At 34.0% G+C, this 16,549-nt stretch overlaps 1 protein-coding gene across 1 annotated transcript in view; it reads left to right on the top strand.

Moving 5' to 3' along the window:
* The window catches only part of LOC131943142 (uncharacterized), a 120,031-nt gene that overhangs the window by 17,751 nt on the left and 85,731 nt on the right, over positions 1-16,549 (top strand). The window contains exons 2-26 of the mRNA XM_059303147.1: positions 613-720; positions 1,131-1,351; positions 2,101-2,239; positions 3,121-3,341; positions 3,610-3,708; positions 4,099-4,256; positions 5,378-5,603; positions 6,171-6,247; positions 6,821-6,884; positions 7,054-7,260; positions 7,371-7,473; positions 7,589-7,649; positions 10,362-10,531; positions 10,914-11,026; positions 11,313-11,444; positions 11,590-11,737; positions 11,924-12,108; positions 12,343-12,552; positions 12,716-12,830; positions 13,292-13,555; positions 14,429-14,674; positions 14,854-15,074; positions 15,326-15,418; positions 15,807-15,984; positions 16,109-16,332. Of these exons, the coding sequence (XP_059159130.1) occupies positions 613-720; positions 1,131-1,351; positions 2,101-2,239; positions 3,121-3,341; positions 3,610-3,708; positions 4,099-4,256; positions 5,378-5,603; positions 6,171-6,247; positions 6,821-6,884; positions 7,054-7,260; positions 7,371-7,473; positions 7,589-7,649; positions 10,362-10,531; positions 10,914-11,026; positions 11,313-11,444; positions 11,590-11,737; positions 11,924-12,108; positions 12,343-12,552; positions 12,716-12,830; positions 13,292-13,555; positions 14,429-14,674; positions 14,854-15,074; positions 15,326-15,418; positions 15,807-15,984; positions 16,109-16,332 (3,983 nt within the window). The remainder of the gene's footprint in view (positions 1-612; positions 721-1,130; positions 1,352-2,100; positions 2,240-3,120; positions 3,342-3,609; positions 3,709-4,098; positions 4,257-5,377; positions 5,604-6,170; positions 6,248-6,820; positions 6,885-7,053; positions 7,261-7,370; positions 7,474-7,588; positions 7,650-10,361; positions 10,532-10,913; positions 11,027-11,312; positions 11,445-11,589; positions 11,738-11,923; positions 12,109-12,342; positions 12,553-12,715; positions 12,831-13,291; positions 13,556-14,428; positions 14,675-14,853; positions 15,075-15,325; positions 15,419-15,806; positions 15,985-16,108; positions 16,333-16,549) is intronic.

Below are 16,549 nucleotides of genomic sequence, written 5' to 3'. Positions count from 1 at the left end.
GTGTAAAAATAGAGAGGCGGTGTAACAAGACTAGATTTTAACTGGCTTTAGATGTGTTTCTAAAATTGGAATAGTAGGGACCTTGGTGTTCAGCACGAAAAATAACAATGATGGCCGTATTATTTAGAATTAGAAAATACGGGGGAGGGGGCTTCACAGAGGCGCAGCGACCCTTCCCGGCGCCCGGGGACAAACTTTCGATTTGCACCCCCTCAAGATTTCGATGTGCACCCCCCCCCCCGTCAAACTTTCGATTTGCACCCCCCTCAAGATTTCAATTTGCACCTCCCCCCTCCTCAAATTTTCGATTTGCACCCCCCTCAAGCTTTCAATTTATTTTTCCAAACCATTTTGGCGTCCCCTGAGGTCGGCGCCAGGGGACATATGTCCCCCCCCCCCGCCCCCCCCCCCCTCTCTACGCCTCTGAGCCATCATGTCCCTCCAGAGATCTCCTTAGAGCTTTACAAATACATTAAGACACGTGTAAACAGAACATTTTTTAAAAAATTAAAACAAAAGATTTGCTATCATTTGTTAGATCTACATTTGTTTTCATATTTTCCGTAAATTTTCTTTCATCTTTTCGTTACACATTGTCACCTTTTGTTACAGAATGTGTCAACCCCGTCACTCAGGTCGTCAACAAGAACGTCCAGTTTGCTGCATCATCGACGGACCCAAAGCTCAACACATCATACGGCATTTTCGACTGCTGCACAAGTGAGCTACTTCGTTTCATACTATCTTTTCTGCGCCCGAAAACTTTTTAAAATATGCACTTCAACCCAATAAAATAGCATTTTAATATGTGGACTCTAGACAGTAAAATTAATGCGCTTGTTAATTTATACTACCCGGGCAAAATAATTCTTTTAGTTTTAGCGTAGGCATACATTTACGCGATAGCCCCCCTTTCACTCCTACCACAGAAGTTTTTCTCCGAGATATGCTATGTTTCAAACTAAACAGTAAAAGTATTCATCCAATTGATTTTTTAATAAATTATATGGGTTTACATAAAAAAAAAATTAAATTCGTTCTACAACAAATTTTAAGCGTAGTAAGATTTTAAAAATAGTTTTTTAAGACCTGTTGAATAAAAACAAAACCATAATTTCGTCATTGATAAGGTATGACACTCGGAGGATGGTGTCCAAGTAACAATGTGGCCGGCGACTGGTATGACGTCAGCTTCGAGTCTGCCATCAATGTGACGTCAGTGTTCTTACAGCCGGCGTACACGGCAGATACGAGCCTACAGTTCTCGGTGACCAGGTTCCGGCTCTACTATGAGCCAGCCGAAGGTCCGTTTGGTGAGCTGAGAAACTACAGCGGCACCAATGGAACACAGGTAAGGGGTCATCATCCATAAATTATGTCACACGTTTTTGACGATTTTTTTACTCTCCCTCCCCTCCGTCACACATCGTCACAAAAAGCCAGCCCCCCACCCCTAAAATGACGTCACACCTCAGCCCACAACCCCCCTCAAAATTGCAGTTGAATTTTTCTTAGAACATCAATATTTTTCTAAAATTTTTCCTGAACTCTGTCAAAATAATGTATTTTAATCAATTTCTATCACAATTTATCAAAACAGTTTTCTAAAACACGAAATAGCGGCTAAAATTTGTTTTCAAACATTGTTTTTTTTTTATAAATCAAACGTTCCACCATCTGAACCCCCCCCCCCCTTCCCTCTCAAAACACACCGTCACAAAATTAAGGACCCCCCCTCTCCCGTACGAGTGTTACGTCATTTATGGACAACCCCCTAATGGGTGGAGATTAATCTCATCAAACTTAAAACAGTGTAAAAAAGTATATTATAGTAGTCGATGAAATGAATGATGAAATTAACTCTTTTTTTAATAATATAGTCTAAATAATTTGAGATTTTAATTTTTTTCTTTCTTAACGCTACGTTTGTGTTAATCCGATATTTCCGTATGGTTGATTTTCTTAATTAAGCTATGGATAACCCTTAATTTTGGACAGCACTACAATTAATTCAGTATCGAGATCCACATCAGACACGTAACATAACGTAAGACGTGATGGACGCGAGATCATTACCAGCTTTGACATATTTATTGGCAGGTCTTCACAGCTGACTACGTGAACAAACAGTATGAGCTAAAACTGGACACACCATTTGTTGCACGCCGGGTTAGAATTGAGGTGGTCAACTTCACTGGCCGTCCATGTCTCAGGATGGACGTACGGGGCTGTGGAGTCGGTAATGAGATTTTATAGATGTATACAATTATCTACATATCTTTTTTAAAAAGTCATTGATGAGATATACATACATTCATACACACACAAACATATATATCTATGTATATATATGTGTGAGCGGGTGAATGGATTATTTTGTATTATTTTATTTGTTGCGAATCTGGGAGTGCATGGTGGTCCAATGAGGAACGGCTCGAACGTAATGTTTTGTTGTATATAAACTGTTTTGTTTCGTTGAGTTCTGCGTGTATTGTATGTCTTGAGTGTTTTGTTTTGTCTAGATCTAGATTCTAGTTTTTTATAATAACTTTTGGTTCCATGAAATAAATTTTATTAATTTGTTAAAGTTTTTTTGTTTTTTAATTTAGACTAAGGTTAAGGTATTAACCAGTCTGGGTTTATCCGGGCTTGCACTGACCGGACAGTAGTAGTAGATAAGCCTAGGGAAGGGTAGAGTAGATTTTAAGGTATCCCCCCCCCCTAGCAGGGCTTACATATGTATATACATAGGTTATATATATATATATATATATATATATATATATATATATATATATATATATATATATATATATATATATATATATATATATATATATATATATATAAATAAATAAATAAATATATATATATATATATATATATATATATATATATATATATATATATATATATATATATATATATATATATATGCAGTTACCTTTAAAAATATATACTTTAAAATATTCTTCTCATAAAAGATCTTGTGCATTTGTTTTAATATTTGAGGATGTAAATGAAGTTCGTTCGTTAATGTTAATTAACCACGTAAAAAAGATTTGAAGTTTATCTCCATGCAATTCTCGTTGAGGCCTCTAACACCGTGCATATTTTCAGACATGGCTCCACCAGACATCATGACACCCACCGTGGACTATCAGCCCTCCGACGTGGATATGAGACTGGCGTGCACCGTCATGGACAAGGCGACTTTTGGTATCCAGTACATGATCACGTGGTACGCCGACAACATGGAGGTACAAGAAGAGAACGTGACAGATGGTGTGATGGTTTCTTACCTGACAGTAACTCTGTCTGACTTCTCAGTACAGCAAAAGGTACTTCAGTAATATAAAGTTGAATAAGGGGGAGGGGGAGATGGGGGGGGGGGAGGATGTGTTATCTGGAATAAAATTTAAAAAAATTATCGAATCAAATCAAACCGACAGTTTATTCCTGAACATTCAAGTCCCACAATTACCAACATTATTATCTATGTTCTTACCCACACGTCACCATACGATTCAATACCTCCAGATGACGTAATTATAATTTACAGGGCTATTTTCGAATATTTGCTTGTAATTACTGTATGGTCTCTAACAGCACTCCTGTAAAGTTAAAGCTTGCTACAAGCCCTATCGTGACAACGCTGGAAGTTACACAGCAGTAAAGGAAAGCCAGTCATACGTCCCCGAAATACAGGTAGGATTGATGGTAGATGTAATGTTAAGGTTTTGTAGTAGTGATTGGTTATGGGTGTAATGTTAAGGTTTTGTAGTAGTGATTGGTTGTAGATGTAATGTTAAGGTTTTGTAGTAGTGATCGGTTATATTTGTAATGTTAAAGTTTTGTAGTAGTGATTGGTTAGTGATGTACTTTTGGGTTAGCGTTTGTAGTGTTGATTTTTTCTTGCAATGTTGGGTTATAGCTGTAAATGCGGGTCAGTGTTTATAGTGTTAATAGTGTTGATTTTATTTTGCGCTGCGATTATCGATTAACACGACGATTTACACCGAGATAATCTGTTACGTTTTCAGTACAGTATATTATTGTATGCGATATCAGGTTTTCTGCATCTTTACATCTGAACAGATATTGAACAAAGACGTCATGGTACTGAGTGAGAAAGAGATCAAATATATTCGGGTCAAGGCTACAGCTCCTCCATACCTGCTCTGTGCCGCAGCTGGTCTGCCGTCAGAATGCAAAGCTTCCGTTATAATCTCATCGGAGGACGAAGAGTCTATAACGTGAGAATTATTTTAGAGTTTGACAACGTTGATATTATCTATAAAGTACACTTACATATTTTTCCCCTTTAAAACAGAATAACAGATAGTCAGTTATATAATAAAAAGAATATTAAATTGTTATATGTATTGTGTTTTTCTAATTTTTACGCCTTGAATCACATTGATAGACGTCATAACAACAAACAAGAAGCCTTTATTTAAATGACGTGACGTTTACTTAAAGTGACAATAATGTAAAATAGCAGTTTTTCTACTATTTGTTTTCTTTATTAAAATATTCAAAATAAATCTTGCGTCACGTTTCTTAAAACCTCCGTGACGTATAAGTCAGAACTTCAATTTACCCTCTAGACCAGTGGTTCTGAGCTTGGGTTTGATCGAACCCCAAAAGTTCGGAGAGGCAGGCTCAGTGTTCGGCGGTGATCCAGACACATACCCAACTCATATGATTTATACGGTTCATTTTGTGCACCAGTAAGATATATAGAATCAACTTGTGTTTAGGATTTGACAAAAAAATCATATTATTTTTCCTATTGAGAGAGGCTCGGTGAATGCGCAAATAAAGCTAGTGGGGTTCGGTACAACAGTTAAGAACCACTGCTCTAGATGTGTGGCGCTCTTTAATGACGACCCCTTAATTCCTTTGCTTTATAAAAACCGTTCAGTTGAAAATGTTACGTCCGGGTTCAGTTTAACGCAGAAAACTATTCTTGACAATTTTCAGTACTTTATTCGGTCTCAACTTTCCACATTACACAATAGCCCTCCCCCTAACAGCTACCAACTAACACCCCTCCCCTCTAACAATCATTCACTCCCGCTTTTATACCGCAATCGACCTTGGGATAACAATACATAAACACACCGGGGTTAACTACACACTAGGGTAAACTCAACTCACAGACACACTCTCCCCTGAGTTCTAGATTATTCTAGCCTATTTCTATCTATCCTACAACTGACCCGTAACAGAAAATAATGAAATATGTCCTTACATCTTAATTCGGGTATTGATTTTTAAATTTTGAACTATAATGTTAAAAAAACAACGACAGAAAGCTGACAAACTAATTTTTTTGTGTTGGAAATATAAAAATACAAATTTTTGTTTACAGATGCTCCAAAACATCAGTAGTGCTTCCAAAACTGCTATTTCCCAAGGGAGATAACAAAGACATCTCGAACTGCGCGATGACGCTGTCAGAAGCCAACTGGAGACAAGAAATGTCCATCGCAGTAACTCCCAACTCTGGCACAGAACTGTCAGGTGTCTTCAACAGTACCATCTACGTCGGCCTCATGTTTGACGATACCTACAAAGGAAGCACAAAAAGTTTGAATGTAAGTTAAGCATTTTCATTTTTATTACGCTGATTTTATACAGTGTTTCTTTCAGGCATCTCTTCGTGAGGCAACCCCCCCCCCCCCCCCCCCCGAACAAAATAGAAATTTTATAGAAAATTTGTGTCCGTCCTTCCACAGAAACAGGTGAACTCTACTTCATTTGCCCCATAGACCGTTAGGTTTGAAAGGGAAACTTACTTACCTCCCACTCCCAAATTTCTAGTGCCGCCCCCCCCCCCCCCTGGAGAAAAAAGTTTGAAAGAGCCTATATGCTGAGGCATGACTCCGTTTTCTTATACAGAAACGCAAGATTTCAATTATTTCGAATTTAAACACTAGCATAGCAGAAGAATTAAAGTAATAAAGTAATTATGTAGATTATTACTTTTATTCTACTGTTATGCTAGTGTTTAAATTCGAAATTTGATATCTTTGAAAGGGCTTATGCAAATTAGGCGTCTAGAATCGAAAAATAACTGTTTACTGCGGAAAGCAAGTACAGCCTTTACTTTTTAAAGCAGGATATCCATGTCTGACCTAATAGTTTGTATTGTATATCAAAAGGTGACGACAACATTTACAACGCAAACACCGGTGTGTGAGTCTACAGGGATGTCACATATACGAATGTTCAACGGCAGGTGAGTAAGTTAGGGCCTACAGCGTGGGAATGATGTTGTCACAACTAGATACCCCCGGGTTGATGAGGCTTGGGGTCACCAATCCATCAAGGAGAGAAAACTCAAACAACTCTTGCCTTGTAGTTTGTTCTTGGATGAACAAAAGCTATAGAAGCAAATCCATAAAGATAATCAGGCTGAAATCGTAGTCAATGTGGCGCATAACATTGTGTTGGAGGGAATTCTGTCTAAATTACAATTAAGAACGAAAAAGAAAGAAGAAGATGCTATCTAAACATAATGATTGCATCTGTAATGCGTAGTTATGAGTATACGACTTAATTATTTTTTTTAATAAATAGGTTCGCTAGGCATGCTTGATTTACAAGGGATTTTGAGTCATTTATAAGTAAACACATCTGCATAAATCTGATCTAGACCTAGTGATTATGGTGGTTACCCTGTTGGTTTTGAAAGCTAAATGCATTTTCTTTATTCTGTAAATTCACACTGTTAAAAATATGAACCCACGAATTTATAAAATAAATCAAAAGAATTCACAGATAAAAAAAACAACTTTATTTTATTTTTCAGCTTCATTGAAAACAACTTGTATGGTGAATTTGTGTTGTACAAGCATACTAAACTACCGTTTGAAGTAGGTGTTTCATAATGTTTAAAATGTAAAGAATCAATAACAAAAAAATAGGGAAAAAAATAAATTTTCCCATTATAACTGCAAAACAAAGTAACAACAATGATCTATCGTCATTTATTTTAAACAATGTTCTTTACTTTATTTCTTATACACCCACCACCCAATCTAGGTACGCACGTTCAGCCGCCAGTGTAGCCAAGACAATACAACCCTCAACAATTCTAGATGTACCTGCGCGTTAGCCGTCAGAATCAAAGATGACGTTGTCTTACTGACAGGTTGTGTTACAGGGGAAGTAATAACGGCAAAGCTTTTCAAGGGGGAGAATTCAGAACAATTTTTTGTGCGGCGATATGACGGAGGTTTGCAATACGAGGTACGTATTCAATGTTTATGAAACAAACAAGTAGTACTTGTAAGAAACTGACAGTAATAGTAGGCTTACATGAAAAATACTGGCTTGAATATTATACTTTGTTTCCCCAGATATCCCTACCCACTGGCGGTCTCGTTGTGGCCCGAAAAACATTCCAAGATTCGATCAATGTCTGGTTTTATCCAAGCCTCTCTGATTCCAATTCTACCGAAGGTATAAATTGTTTTAAAGACTGTTTATTTAAATTAGGCTTCGTTTTAAAATGTTCACAATTTAATACATAATGATCATAGAGATCAATCGATAACAAAGCTTCAACTCTGTTTAGGTCTGTGTGGGTCTTTTGGATCAGGATCAACTAGTGCCAGTTTAAGCATTGAGACGTGGAGGTAAGAAAAGTTTATTTTCTTGACAATGTATTGAGTTTAGATTAACTGTGCATAGTATTAGTAACAACAGAGTCTTTGAATCTTAACCATCATGGACATACAACACTCATTGGGGTAGGGGTGGGCTTTAATTTTGTTTTAGGTAGCGGTGCCTTCATCTTAATTTTTATATTCGCAAAATATTGTTTTTTGATAATTGCTTGACAAATAAGTTGACACCTCATTTTACACACTTAATTTCCACAGGCTTTGCCATTGTTTCTTATAAAATGCAACAAATTTTTTTTTCTAAACTATAGCTTAGGTTATATGAATAATCAATACATATTTTTATAGTAAGACTACCAAATAGTAGGCTTAGGGGTCATCCATAAATGACGTCACGCTTTTTTTGACGACTTTTACCTCCTCCTCCCCCCCTCCCCCGTCACACATCGTAACAAAAAGCCAGACCTCTCAGCCTACACCCCCCCCCCCTCAAAACTGCAGTTGAATTTTTTTTTTAAACATCGATATTTTTCCAAAATCTTGTCTGAACTCTGTCAAAATAGAGTATTTTAATCAATTCCTATTACAATTTATTAAAACAGTTTTCTAAAACGCGAAATAACGTCTAAAATACGTTTTCTAAAATTGCTTTTTAATAATGCAAAAGTGTGACGTCGCACCATTCGAACCCCCCTCATCACACACCGTCACAAAATTACCGACCCCCCCCCCCCCTCCTCCTACTAGTGTGACGTCAATTATTGACGACCCCTTATGTATTTAAATTATTTAATGGGTAGGAGAGATGAGGGGATGGTTCTAAGAAACAATATGAGGATATAAATGGTATAGAACGATTTTTTTGAGTTAGGGGTGATTAACAATATTTTTGTGCTATATAATGTGTGCACTATCCCTTAATGGAGGAGTTGGAAAACATATTTGAAGGAATTAGTGTTTATTTGCAAATTGAGAACTGGGCAAATGGGTTTGTGTGTATCTAGTATATAAATGGACAAATAAGTCAGATGATAATTATTAGGTCTACACATGTAAAGGAGTTTTGTTAGCGGTTCCTCTCATACAGTGACGTGTAGGTTATAACATACATATCAGGTGCATATTTTCGGCATGTAGCCTTTGTCCACAATATTATAAAGCAGTAAATTTTAGTTTACAAAGCCCCACTTAAAAGGAAGGCTTAGTATAAATTTGGTTGGCTTAAAGGCAGAAATAAAGCTGAGTTTAATGTAAACTCATTATAGTGACATTTAGATCTAGATTCTAGATTCACCATTTTGAAAGCTCTGAAAATTATAATTAATAAGCTATTCCACATTCCTAGGTCAATTGTAGAAAAGTAACATGTTTGTATTCATACAGCCGATTGTCTCTTAATTTAGTCACCTTCATTAAACTTAGAACTCTATATCTTCGTAATATTAATAGATAATAAACTAGATTACCGTTCCTAGACCCATTTCAGAAAATTAAACTGCTTGTACTACCACAACCGTATGAGCTCATAAACAGACATAACTTCTGCTAGATTCAACCGTAAAATCAATGATTCAATTTATGATACAATAATGATTATTATTCTAGAATAATAGATATGATTTAATAGATCGTTAGAATCTAGTCTAGATCTAGATCTAGATCTAAATGATCTCTAAATCTTTTTGTTCATATCCATGCATAATGCTTCTGATGAATTACTGATACCTGCTACTCTACTCACTGAGAACTGACTGAGTGACTCAGTGTTGCAGACAACACACAAAAGTCACAAAGTGACAATCATACAATCATAATACAATGCAAAGGACCCTTCTGGCCCAGATCCAGATAAAATGAGATAGATTCTAGATCTAGTCTGGAACTCTAGAATATCTAGACCTAGTCTAAAGTCGAAGCAGAGTTCTCTGCATTGTGATTGTATGGGTATTTTGGAAGTAGATCTAGATCTAGATTCTAGATCTATCTTCTGAAGCTTCACTTAACAGACTTAACAGTATCGCAAAGATCTAAACTATTCTAAACTCAAGACCTTATGGCTGGCATATGCAGAATGACAATGCCTACATACAGTTATTGACAATTAATAATCCTGTCTAATTTTGTTAACAGTTAATCATATAATATAATAATAATACATTTATTTATTATACAAAATTTAGATAAATTATACTCATAATATGCCTTTGATCTAGATCTATTACTTGGACAACTTTAGAGTTAGATAGAATAGAATATAGATATATCTATTAGACTATTACTATTACTAGTACACTAATATAATATTAGATCTAGATAAAGAAATTACAAAGGAAGAGTTTTTTAGGCATCTCTAGAGGTGGATGTTTGTCCCAAAGCACATCCACAACCCACTGATGAAATAGAAAAAATATGTAATTTATAAATTTATATTAAAAATATATACTTTAACCAGTATCCCCCCCCTCCCCCCCAAAAAAAACCTATCGGAAAGTAACACTTAGAAAGAGATATTATGTAATTAAGCATGTAGGCTACTCATGACCATTTTTGTAATTGGTACAACACTACAAAATATGTGTGCAGCTCAAATGAGGACATTTCTTGAAGTAAACTGACAGATAACCATGTTCAGTCAATCCAACATTTATAATATACTTTGTCAATTAATGTTAATTTATAAATTAAAACATCAAACCAATGATAACATATTAAAATAAATTTCAGGATTAACAAAACTAAAAGTTATTACAACGGTCGTTGTCCTGATGACACTAGCTCAAGCACATTGAAGATGGAAGAGTATGCTCTATGCAAAAGCCCAATTACTAGTGCTTCAAATATGACAATGACAGATACATTTCTTACTTGCGAAATGATGGAAGATTTTGATAAAGGTAAGAAAATATTAAAATAAAAGTAACTGGTAAAAGCTGGCCTTCACAGTGTTCTTCGCTATTTGATAACACTTGAAATTTGAAAGTAGTAGCTTTAAAGTTTAAATGGTTGGTGAGCATCGGTGTATGCTGAGGAATAGGTGCCTATTAGGACAAACAACTTATAGTGAGAAATTAACTTACCTTAGCTACCTTAGCTTGATTGTAGTATTGAGTAAAATAAATTTTTATAAAAGGTTTCAGCTAGTTTCATATGTTGAGAAGCACGCTAAATTATATTAAAGTCATGGCTAATTATGACACTACATATTTAAGAAACAACACCTAAACGCAAGTTGAAGTCACATTTTAATTTCCATTTTTTTCTCCTATCTACTAACAGATGAGGACATAACAGACTTTCTCAAAAGCAACAGTGATCAGCCTGGCAACTGTGTTGTTGAAGACAGCTTAGACAACATATTTAGTTATAATAATGTGGAAATGGTTGTAACTGTAAGTATTCAATACTTATTTAATAAACACTTTGTTAACTATTACATTAACAATAAGAAAGAATTTAGGAGATTTCAACTATTATTTGAGTAAGTAGAACATAAAAATAAAGCAATAATACACATACATATCCCTATTTGTTTGCTAACAACTATAATTCTTTGTTTTTCTCTGTACAATGATTATGTATGCATTGGAAATGTATTCACCACAACACCCAAATAACTAGTTTATTAACTTGTAAAAGCATGCAATTTACATATTAACAATTTTTCTTATTCAACAGAGTACAAATTATACAGATCAATCAGCTAGGGTAGTCTGTGAAACAGCTGTTAATGCAAGCAATGCAGTACATCAATGCAATTTATCTTTAATAATGGGTGATGACTATACAAATTGCATATCAGATATAAAGGTATTTTATATACTTTTTAAAAAATCATTAAAATTGTTTTGGTTCATTGTAAAAGTATAGTTTCTATAGAAATTCTGTGTAGTTTTAAATCAAAATCTATTTTGTTATATACACATCTAAAAATAAAAAAATTAAAATTTGACAGAGAACTGGAAATGAAGGTTGGGCCACATCACTTTTAGAAATCTTTACTGAACGATGTTATCATTATTATGGTCAAAATGGTCCGCCAAATGCTGTGTTAAGTGTCCTTTGTCCAAATGATTGTTCAAACCAAGGAATTTGCCTGTCTGGTGAGAAAAAATTATTTTTGTCAAAGCTTAGGCTATGAATTGTTTTTCTTCTATTCACATTTACTAACATTTTGTTTTTGCTTTAGTTTCAAGTTTGTGATATTGAACTTACTTAAAATTCTTAGCAATTTATTTTATTACATTTGTTTACTGACATAAAAACAGTATTTTGATATTTTTTCTCAGGTTATTGTAAATGTTATGATGGATACAGTGGTTTTGATTGTTCTATAATAAAGAGCAACCCTCCAACCATCACAAGATTTGACCAGAATTTTTGCAATACTAACCTTCAAGGAACATGTGCCTATGTCACAGTCTTTGGAAAATCCTTTGCATCTGACATAAAATGCTATTATCAAAAAATAAAGGTTCAACTATCTTTTCAGTTGCAGCCATAATAAACCACTTTTGAGTTGATCATGAAAGTTCAATATTATTAAAAGAATTGTAATTTACTTGAGTTAGTCAACTACAATAATCAACTTGAATTATAATGGAATTATTTTTTTGAATCTTTTAGTTTTAACGACATAAATTATTTGTAAAATTTAAGTGACTTTAAAATACAATTACTTAAAGTTACTTTTATTTCCTCGTTCCAGATCAATGATACCAACTATCTTATGGATGGGGACATATTTGCTGCAGAAACAACATACATAACAGCCAGCCAAATTCAGTGCAAACTTCCAGCAGAGGGAAATTACTTCATAAGAGTACAAAATCTGAATGGACCACTTAGCAGTAATGCTACATATCTATCATTTAATCCAAGCTGTTTTAAAATATCTCTTGGGAGTTTGGAAAGAAAGGTAGATAAGCCATTCTAACAAATGTTTTTTGTTTGAAACTGTTACATTTGTTAAAAAAATAATTAGATTTCACTACTTTAATATAAGAATCTATTTACTGAACAATAAATTGTAAAAATCAATAAAATTAATTTATATATTGCCTACATTTATGTCTGTTTAGCCCCACACATGTTTCATCTCTGGAAACTGCTATGATGACTTAGATCAAAACCCCCAAAATCACACGCAAATATGTAATTCTACAAACAATGCTGACGACTGGACTAGGAAGCCAGGTGAGTTTAATGCTTTCATAAATACACAATGTAAGGTACAAATGTATGCCAGGGCATTATACATACCTCACTTTTCTTCACATATTACCCGAACAATTAACAAAAAATTGATATGGGTACTTTACATAGTGAAAAGTACTTCTATTTTGTATTTTAGTCTTGGAATATTAATCTCTTAAACGGTTAAAAACATTAATTTTAAATTTCCATCAAGACACTCATCTGTTTGATAAAACAACTTCAGAAAGTTAGAAACAAATAACTAATAATTATAACAAATAATTACTAGGCACAATCCTTTTAAAAAACATATTTTGAAATGTTTAAAATATCTTATTTTTGCAATTATAAAATGATTCATCAGTAACCCAAATTTGTTTAATTAAAAATATAAATACAAATATTCAGAATGAGCAGAATGAAATGACAATATTAATACAGCTTAATAATATACCATACAGATTTATGCTTTGGATCTGAAGTAGAAAGGAAAGAAAATACCACAAGTATTCTTGCATTCTACAATGATGTTACATACAGCAATGTTTCTGACAGTGATGTGTGTCTAGACATGTGTAAAAAAGAGATTGACTTACCTTGTAGATCTGTGGACTTCAACACAATAACTCAAGATTGTGCTCTATCAAAATACACAAGTTTTCTTGTGCCAGATTATTTGTTGCCTGCACAAAACATCACTCATATTGATTTGTTCTGTAATTATGGTGAGTACTAACATTTACATCTTTTAAAAGATGAACAAGTAAATATCTAATTTTATAGTATAATTTATACACATTTTTACCTGTATACTTCAACTTTTCCCTTTTGTGCCCAAGGTACTTGGGGGTGTCTCGGAGCTAAAAGCTCCACTTTTGCCTGTCTCCCGTAATTTTCCAGGCAGTCCCCCAAGACAGTCCTGCCTCTGCTAGCTGCTTCCCATGTCTACCTTGGCATTCCCTGTTTCTTTTTCCCTAGGGTGTCCAGTTTAGCACCATTCCTGCAATATCATGTGGATGAATTCTTAGGACATGTCCCATCCAGTGCCATCTTTTTCCCCCAATGATTTGGGAAACTTTTATCTCCATATCTCTTAGTAGTCTATTAATGAAGATGGTATTAGACCAGTGGATGCCTTATAGAAGAGTCCAGTGATCTGCTGGTAATGATTGTTACTTTCCAGCGTTTGCTACCATACAGTAGGACTCTAAGGACGTTACTTTTTGAAAAGTCTGCATTTGGTCTTGTTAGAGATTTTCTTTGATCGCCATGTTTTTTGCACTGTTGCAAAGGCTTGCTTGGCTTTAGAGATGTGTGTTTAATTTCAGTGGTGCAGTTTCCTTCATAATTTACACTGCTGCCTAAATATGTGAAATCTTTTACTTTCTGTACTTGTGTGTTGTTTATTTTAATTGGTTCTTTGCTATTTGTATTTTGCTTTAACACTTTGGCTTTGTTAGTGTTTAATTTGAGTCCATTATCTGCATTCTTAATAGATGTATGTTGTGCTTTTTTAATACTAAACATTGTGTTCATTTAGAAAAATTTAGTTACATTTTTCATAACTAATTATTGTTTGAAAATATATTTTATGACAGATCGCTGTCAAGGAAAAGAATTACAATGGACAACTTTTGAAAATATTGTGAAAGGAACAACTGTAGCAGTGCATAGTGATATATGGATGGAAACCACTTGCCGATCTCTTTGTTTATCTAATTCAAGTTGCCAGGGAATAAACTTCCTCAAGAAAAGAGGAGTTTGTGTGCTAGTAGATCCCACTTTATCAGTACCTGATAGGGCTGCTCCTGGCTGGATACATGAAAAATTTCAGTGCTTAAGTGGTATGTTTTAAAAATAAAATTTCTTATTACAAATGAAATATACAAACATCAATTGATTTGAAAATTAAAATTTATTGAAATAAAAATTTGATTAACTTTTTAGTATGGACATTTTGAATTCATTTTTTTTGCTATTGTCATTGAAAATAAGGAATAATCTATAAATATGGGTTTTCCAGGTATATCTACAAGGATGCAAAACCAAGTTTTGAAAGCCACAATAAATATTCAGTTTGGTGGACCCTACAAAGATATTTTTACTTGTGAATATTCTCCTTTAACTGGAAGAGATTACAAATATGATATTATATGGGCCCATGAAACTAATTTGGTTAACATAGGAAACTCCTCACAAACTTTGGATAGCATTACTGCAAATAAACTAATGTCGGGTGAAATGGTAAATGTTTTAAACTATAAAATAATACAATCTTTAATTGAATGTGTTTAAGCTCCACTATGAAATATTTGCTATAGCAGATATATTTTGTATATTTCTTTAGTGTGACCAGTGCTCTGGTATTACTTAATGTATTTTATATTTAATACTATTGTTCCTGCAATCATTAGCTACATGTATATACTTTGACTATTATGGATATCCTATCACTGGAAAATGTGAAATAAAATGCTAATGTAATATAATTACAGCTTCAGTGTGCAGTTAGTGTGTGTATTGCGAGCAACTGTGAAGACACTCGAGGACCACTCATCATGTCTAATATTTACAGAGCAACCGTTCTAGTAAGGCTTATCTTATTTTAAATACCACCGCTAGACCATGCTGCCCTAAATATCTCTTACTTACTTTAATGATCTAATATCCATCACTAATGTATCCTACAATAGGGTAAATATTAGCTTCTATGCTTTTTATCCATGTAACTGAGTGAGTATGGATTCATCTCTTAAGCTTTCTATAATTTCATATTAATTTCTAAACAGAATTATATGTAATATTTCTTACTTTGTTTGGTAGTATTAGTTCAGCTTAATTGTAAAGGTTTAATAGTGAACATATAAACTGTATCTTTATAATTTTTTAATGACTCTGAAATAAAAAATATAATTGCTGTAATCAAAATGATGAATAAAGGTATATAACAACTGCCAATAATGTTTACATTTTTAGATTGAAAATATGAAAGACCTTATCATCAATGAAGGGGAAACTGGAGAAACCATAACAATCAGACTGACAGCTCCACCTTATTTTCTTTGCAAAGGTTATGGTGGAGGTGCTGATTTTTGTTATTTCAGCATAAAAGTAGAAGTGCTGGAATCCACCACACCCAGTTCTTGTCCAAATGGTGACTACTTTTCCCTTATTTCAAAAACTTCATTAAAACAATGTTATTTTCTTTAAAACAAGGGAATATGAATTTTTTCTTTTTGTAAAGAAAGTCTCATTAGATTTTTGTCTTTCCAATGTAGGCACTCAAATACCACAGGCAGCTGTAATGATAAAAAAGGACAGCAGTGAATCACCAACATGTGATATACGTTTTACCAATGAGGACTGGCAATCAAATTTTTCTGTGAATGTGAAAGCAGTCACTGACCATATTTATGATGGAGACCACAATGTCTCTTTAAATATAACAAAAACTGTATTTTTGCCAACCTTTAATTTTTCATTGGTTGGTCCAACTTCTAAGGTAAATTAAATGTTCTTAGTCCTTAATATTCTTACTATTTTTGAAACCCCTAATTTCCAGCCACTCTTTTTCATGTTAAGAGACATTGCAATTAATAATGCAAAACAGAATAATTTATTAAGCTTTTTAGACTATCTATATATATAATTCTCTTCTGGGAGACGCTAGAAAACAAGCTGCAAGTGCATCCTTGCAGTCCCCTCTCTTTCTCTCTTTC

Source organism: Physella acuta, unplaced genomic scaffold (assembly GCF_028476545.2).
Source record: "Physella acuta isolate Inbredline_101_S28 unplaced genomic scaffold, ASM2847654v3 ptg000443l, whole genome shotgun sequence".
NCBI classification, from domain to species: domain Eukaryota; kingdom Metazoa; phylum Mollusca; class Gastropoda; family Physidae; genus Physella; species Physella acuta.
Note: the sequence above shows the minus strand (reverse complement) of the source record. Positions and strands in the feature narration are given on the sequence as shown.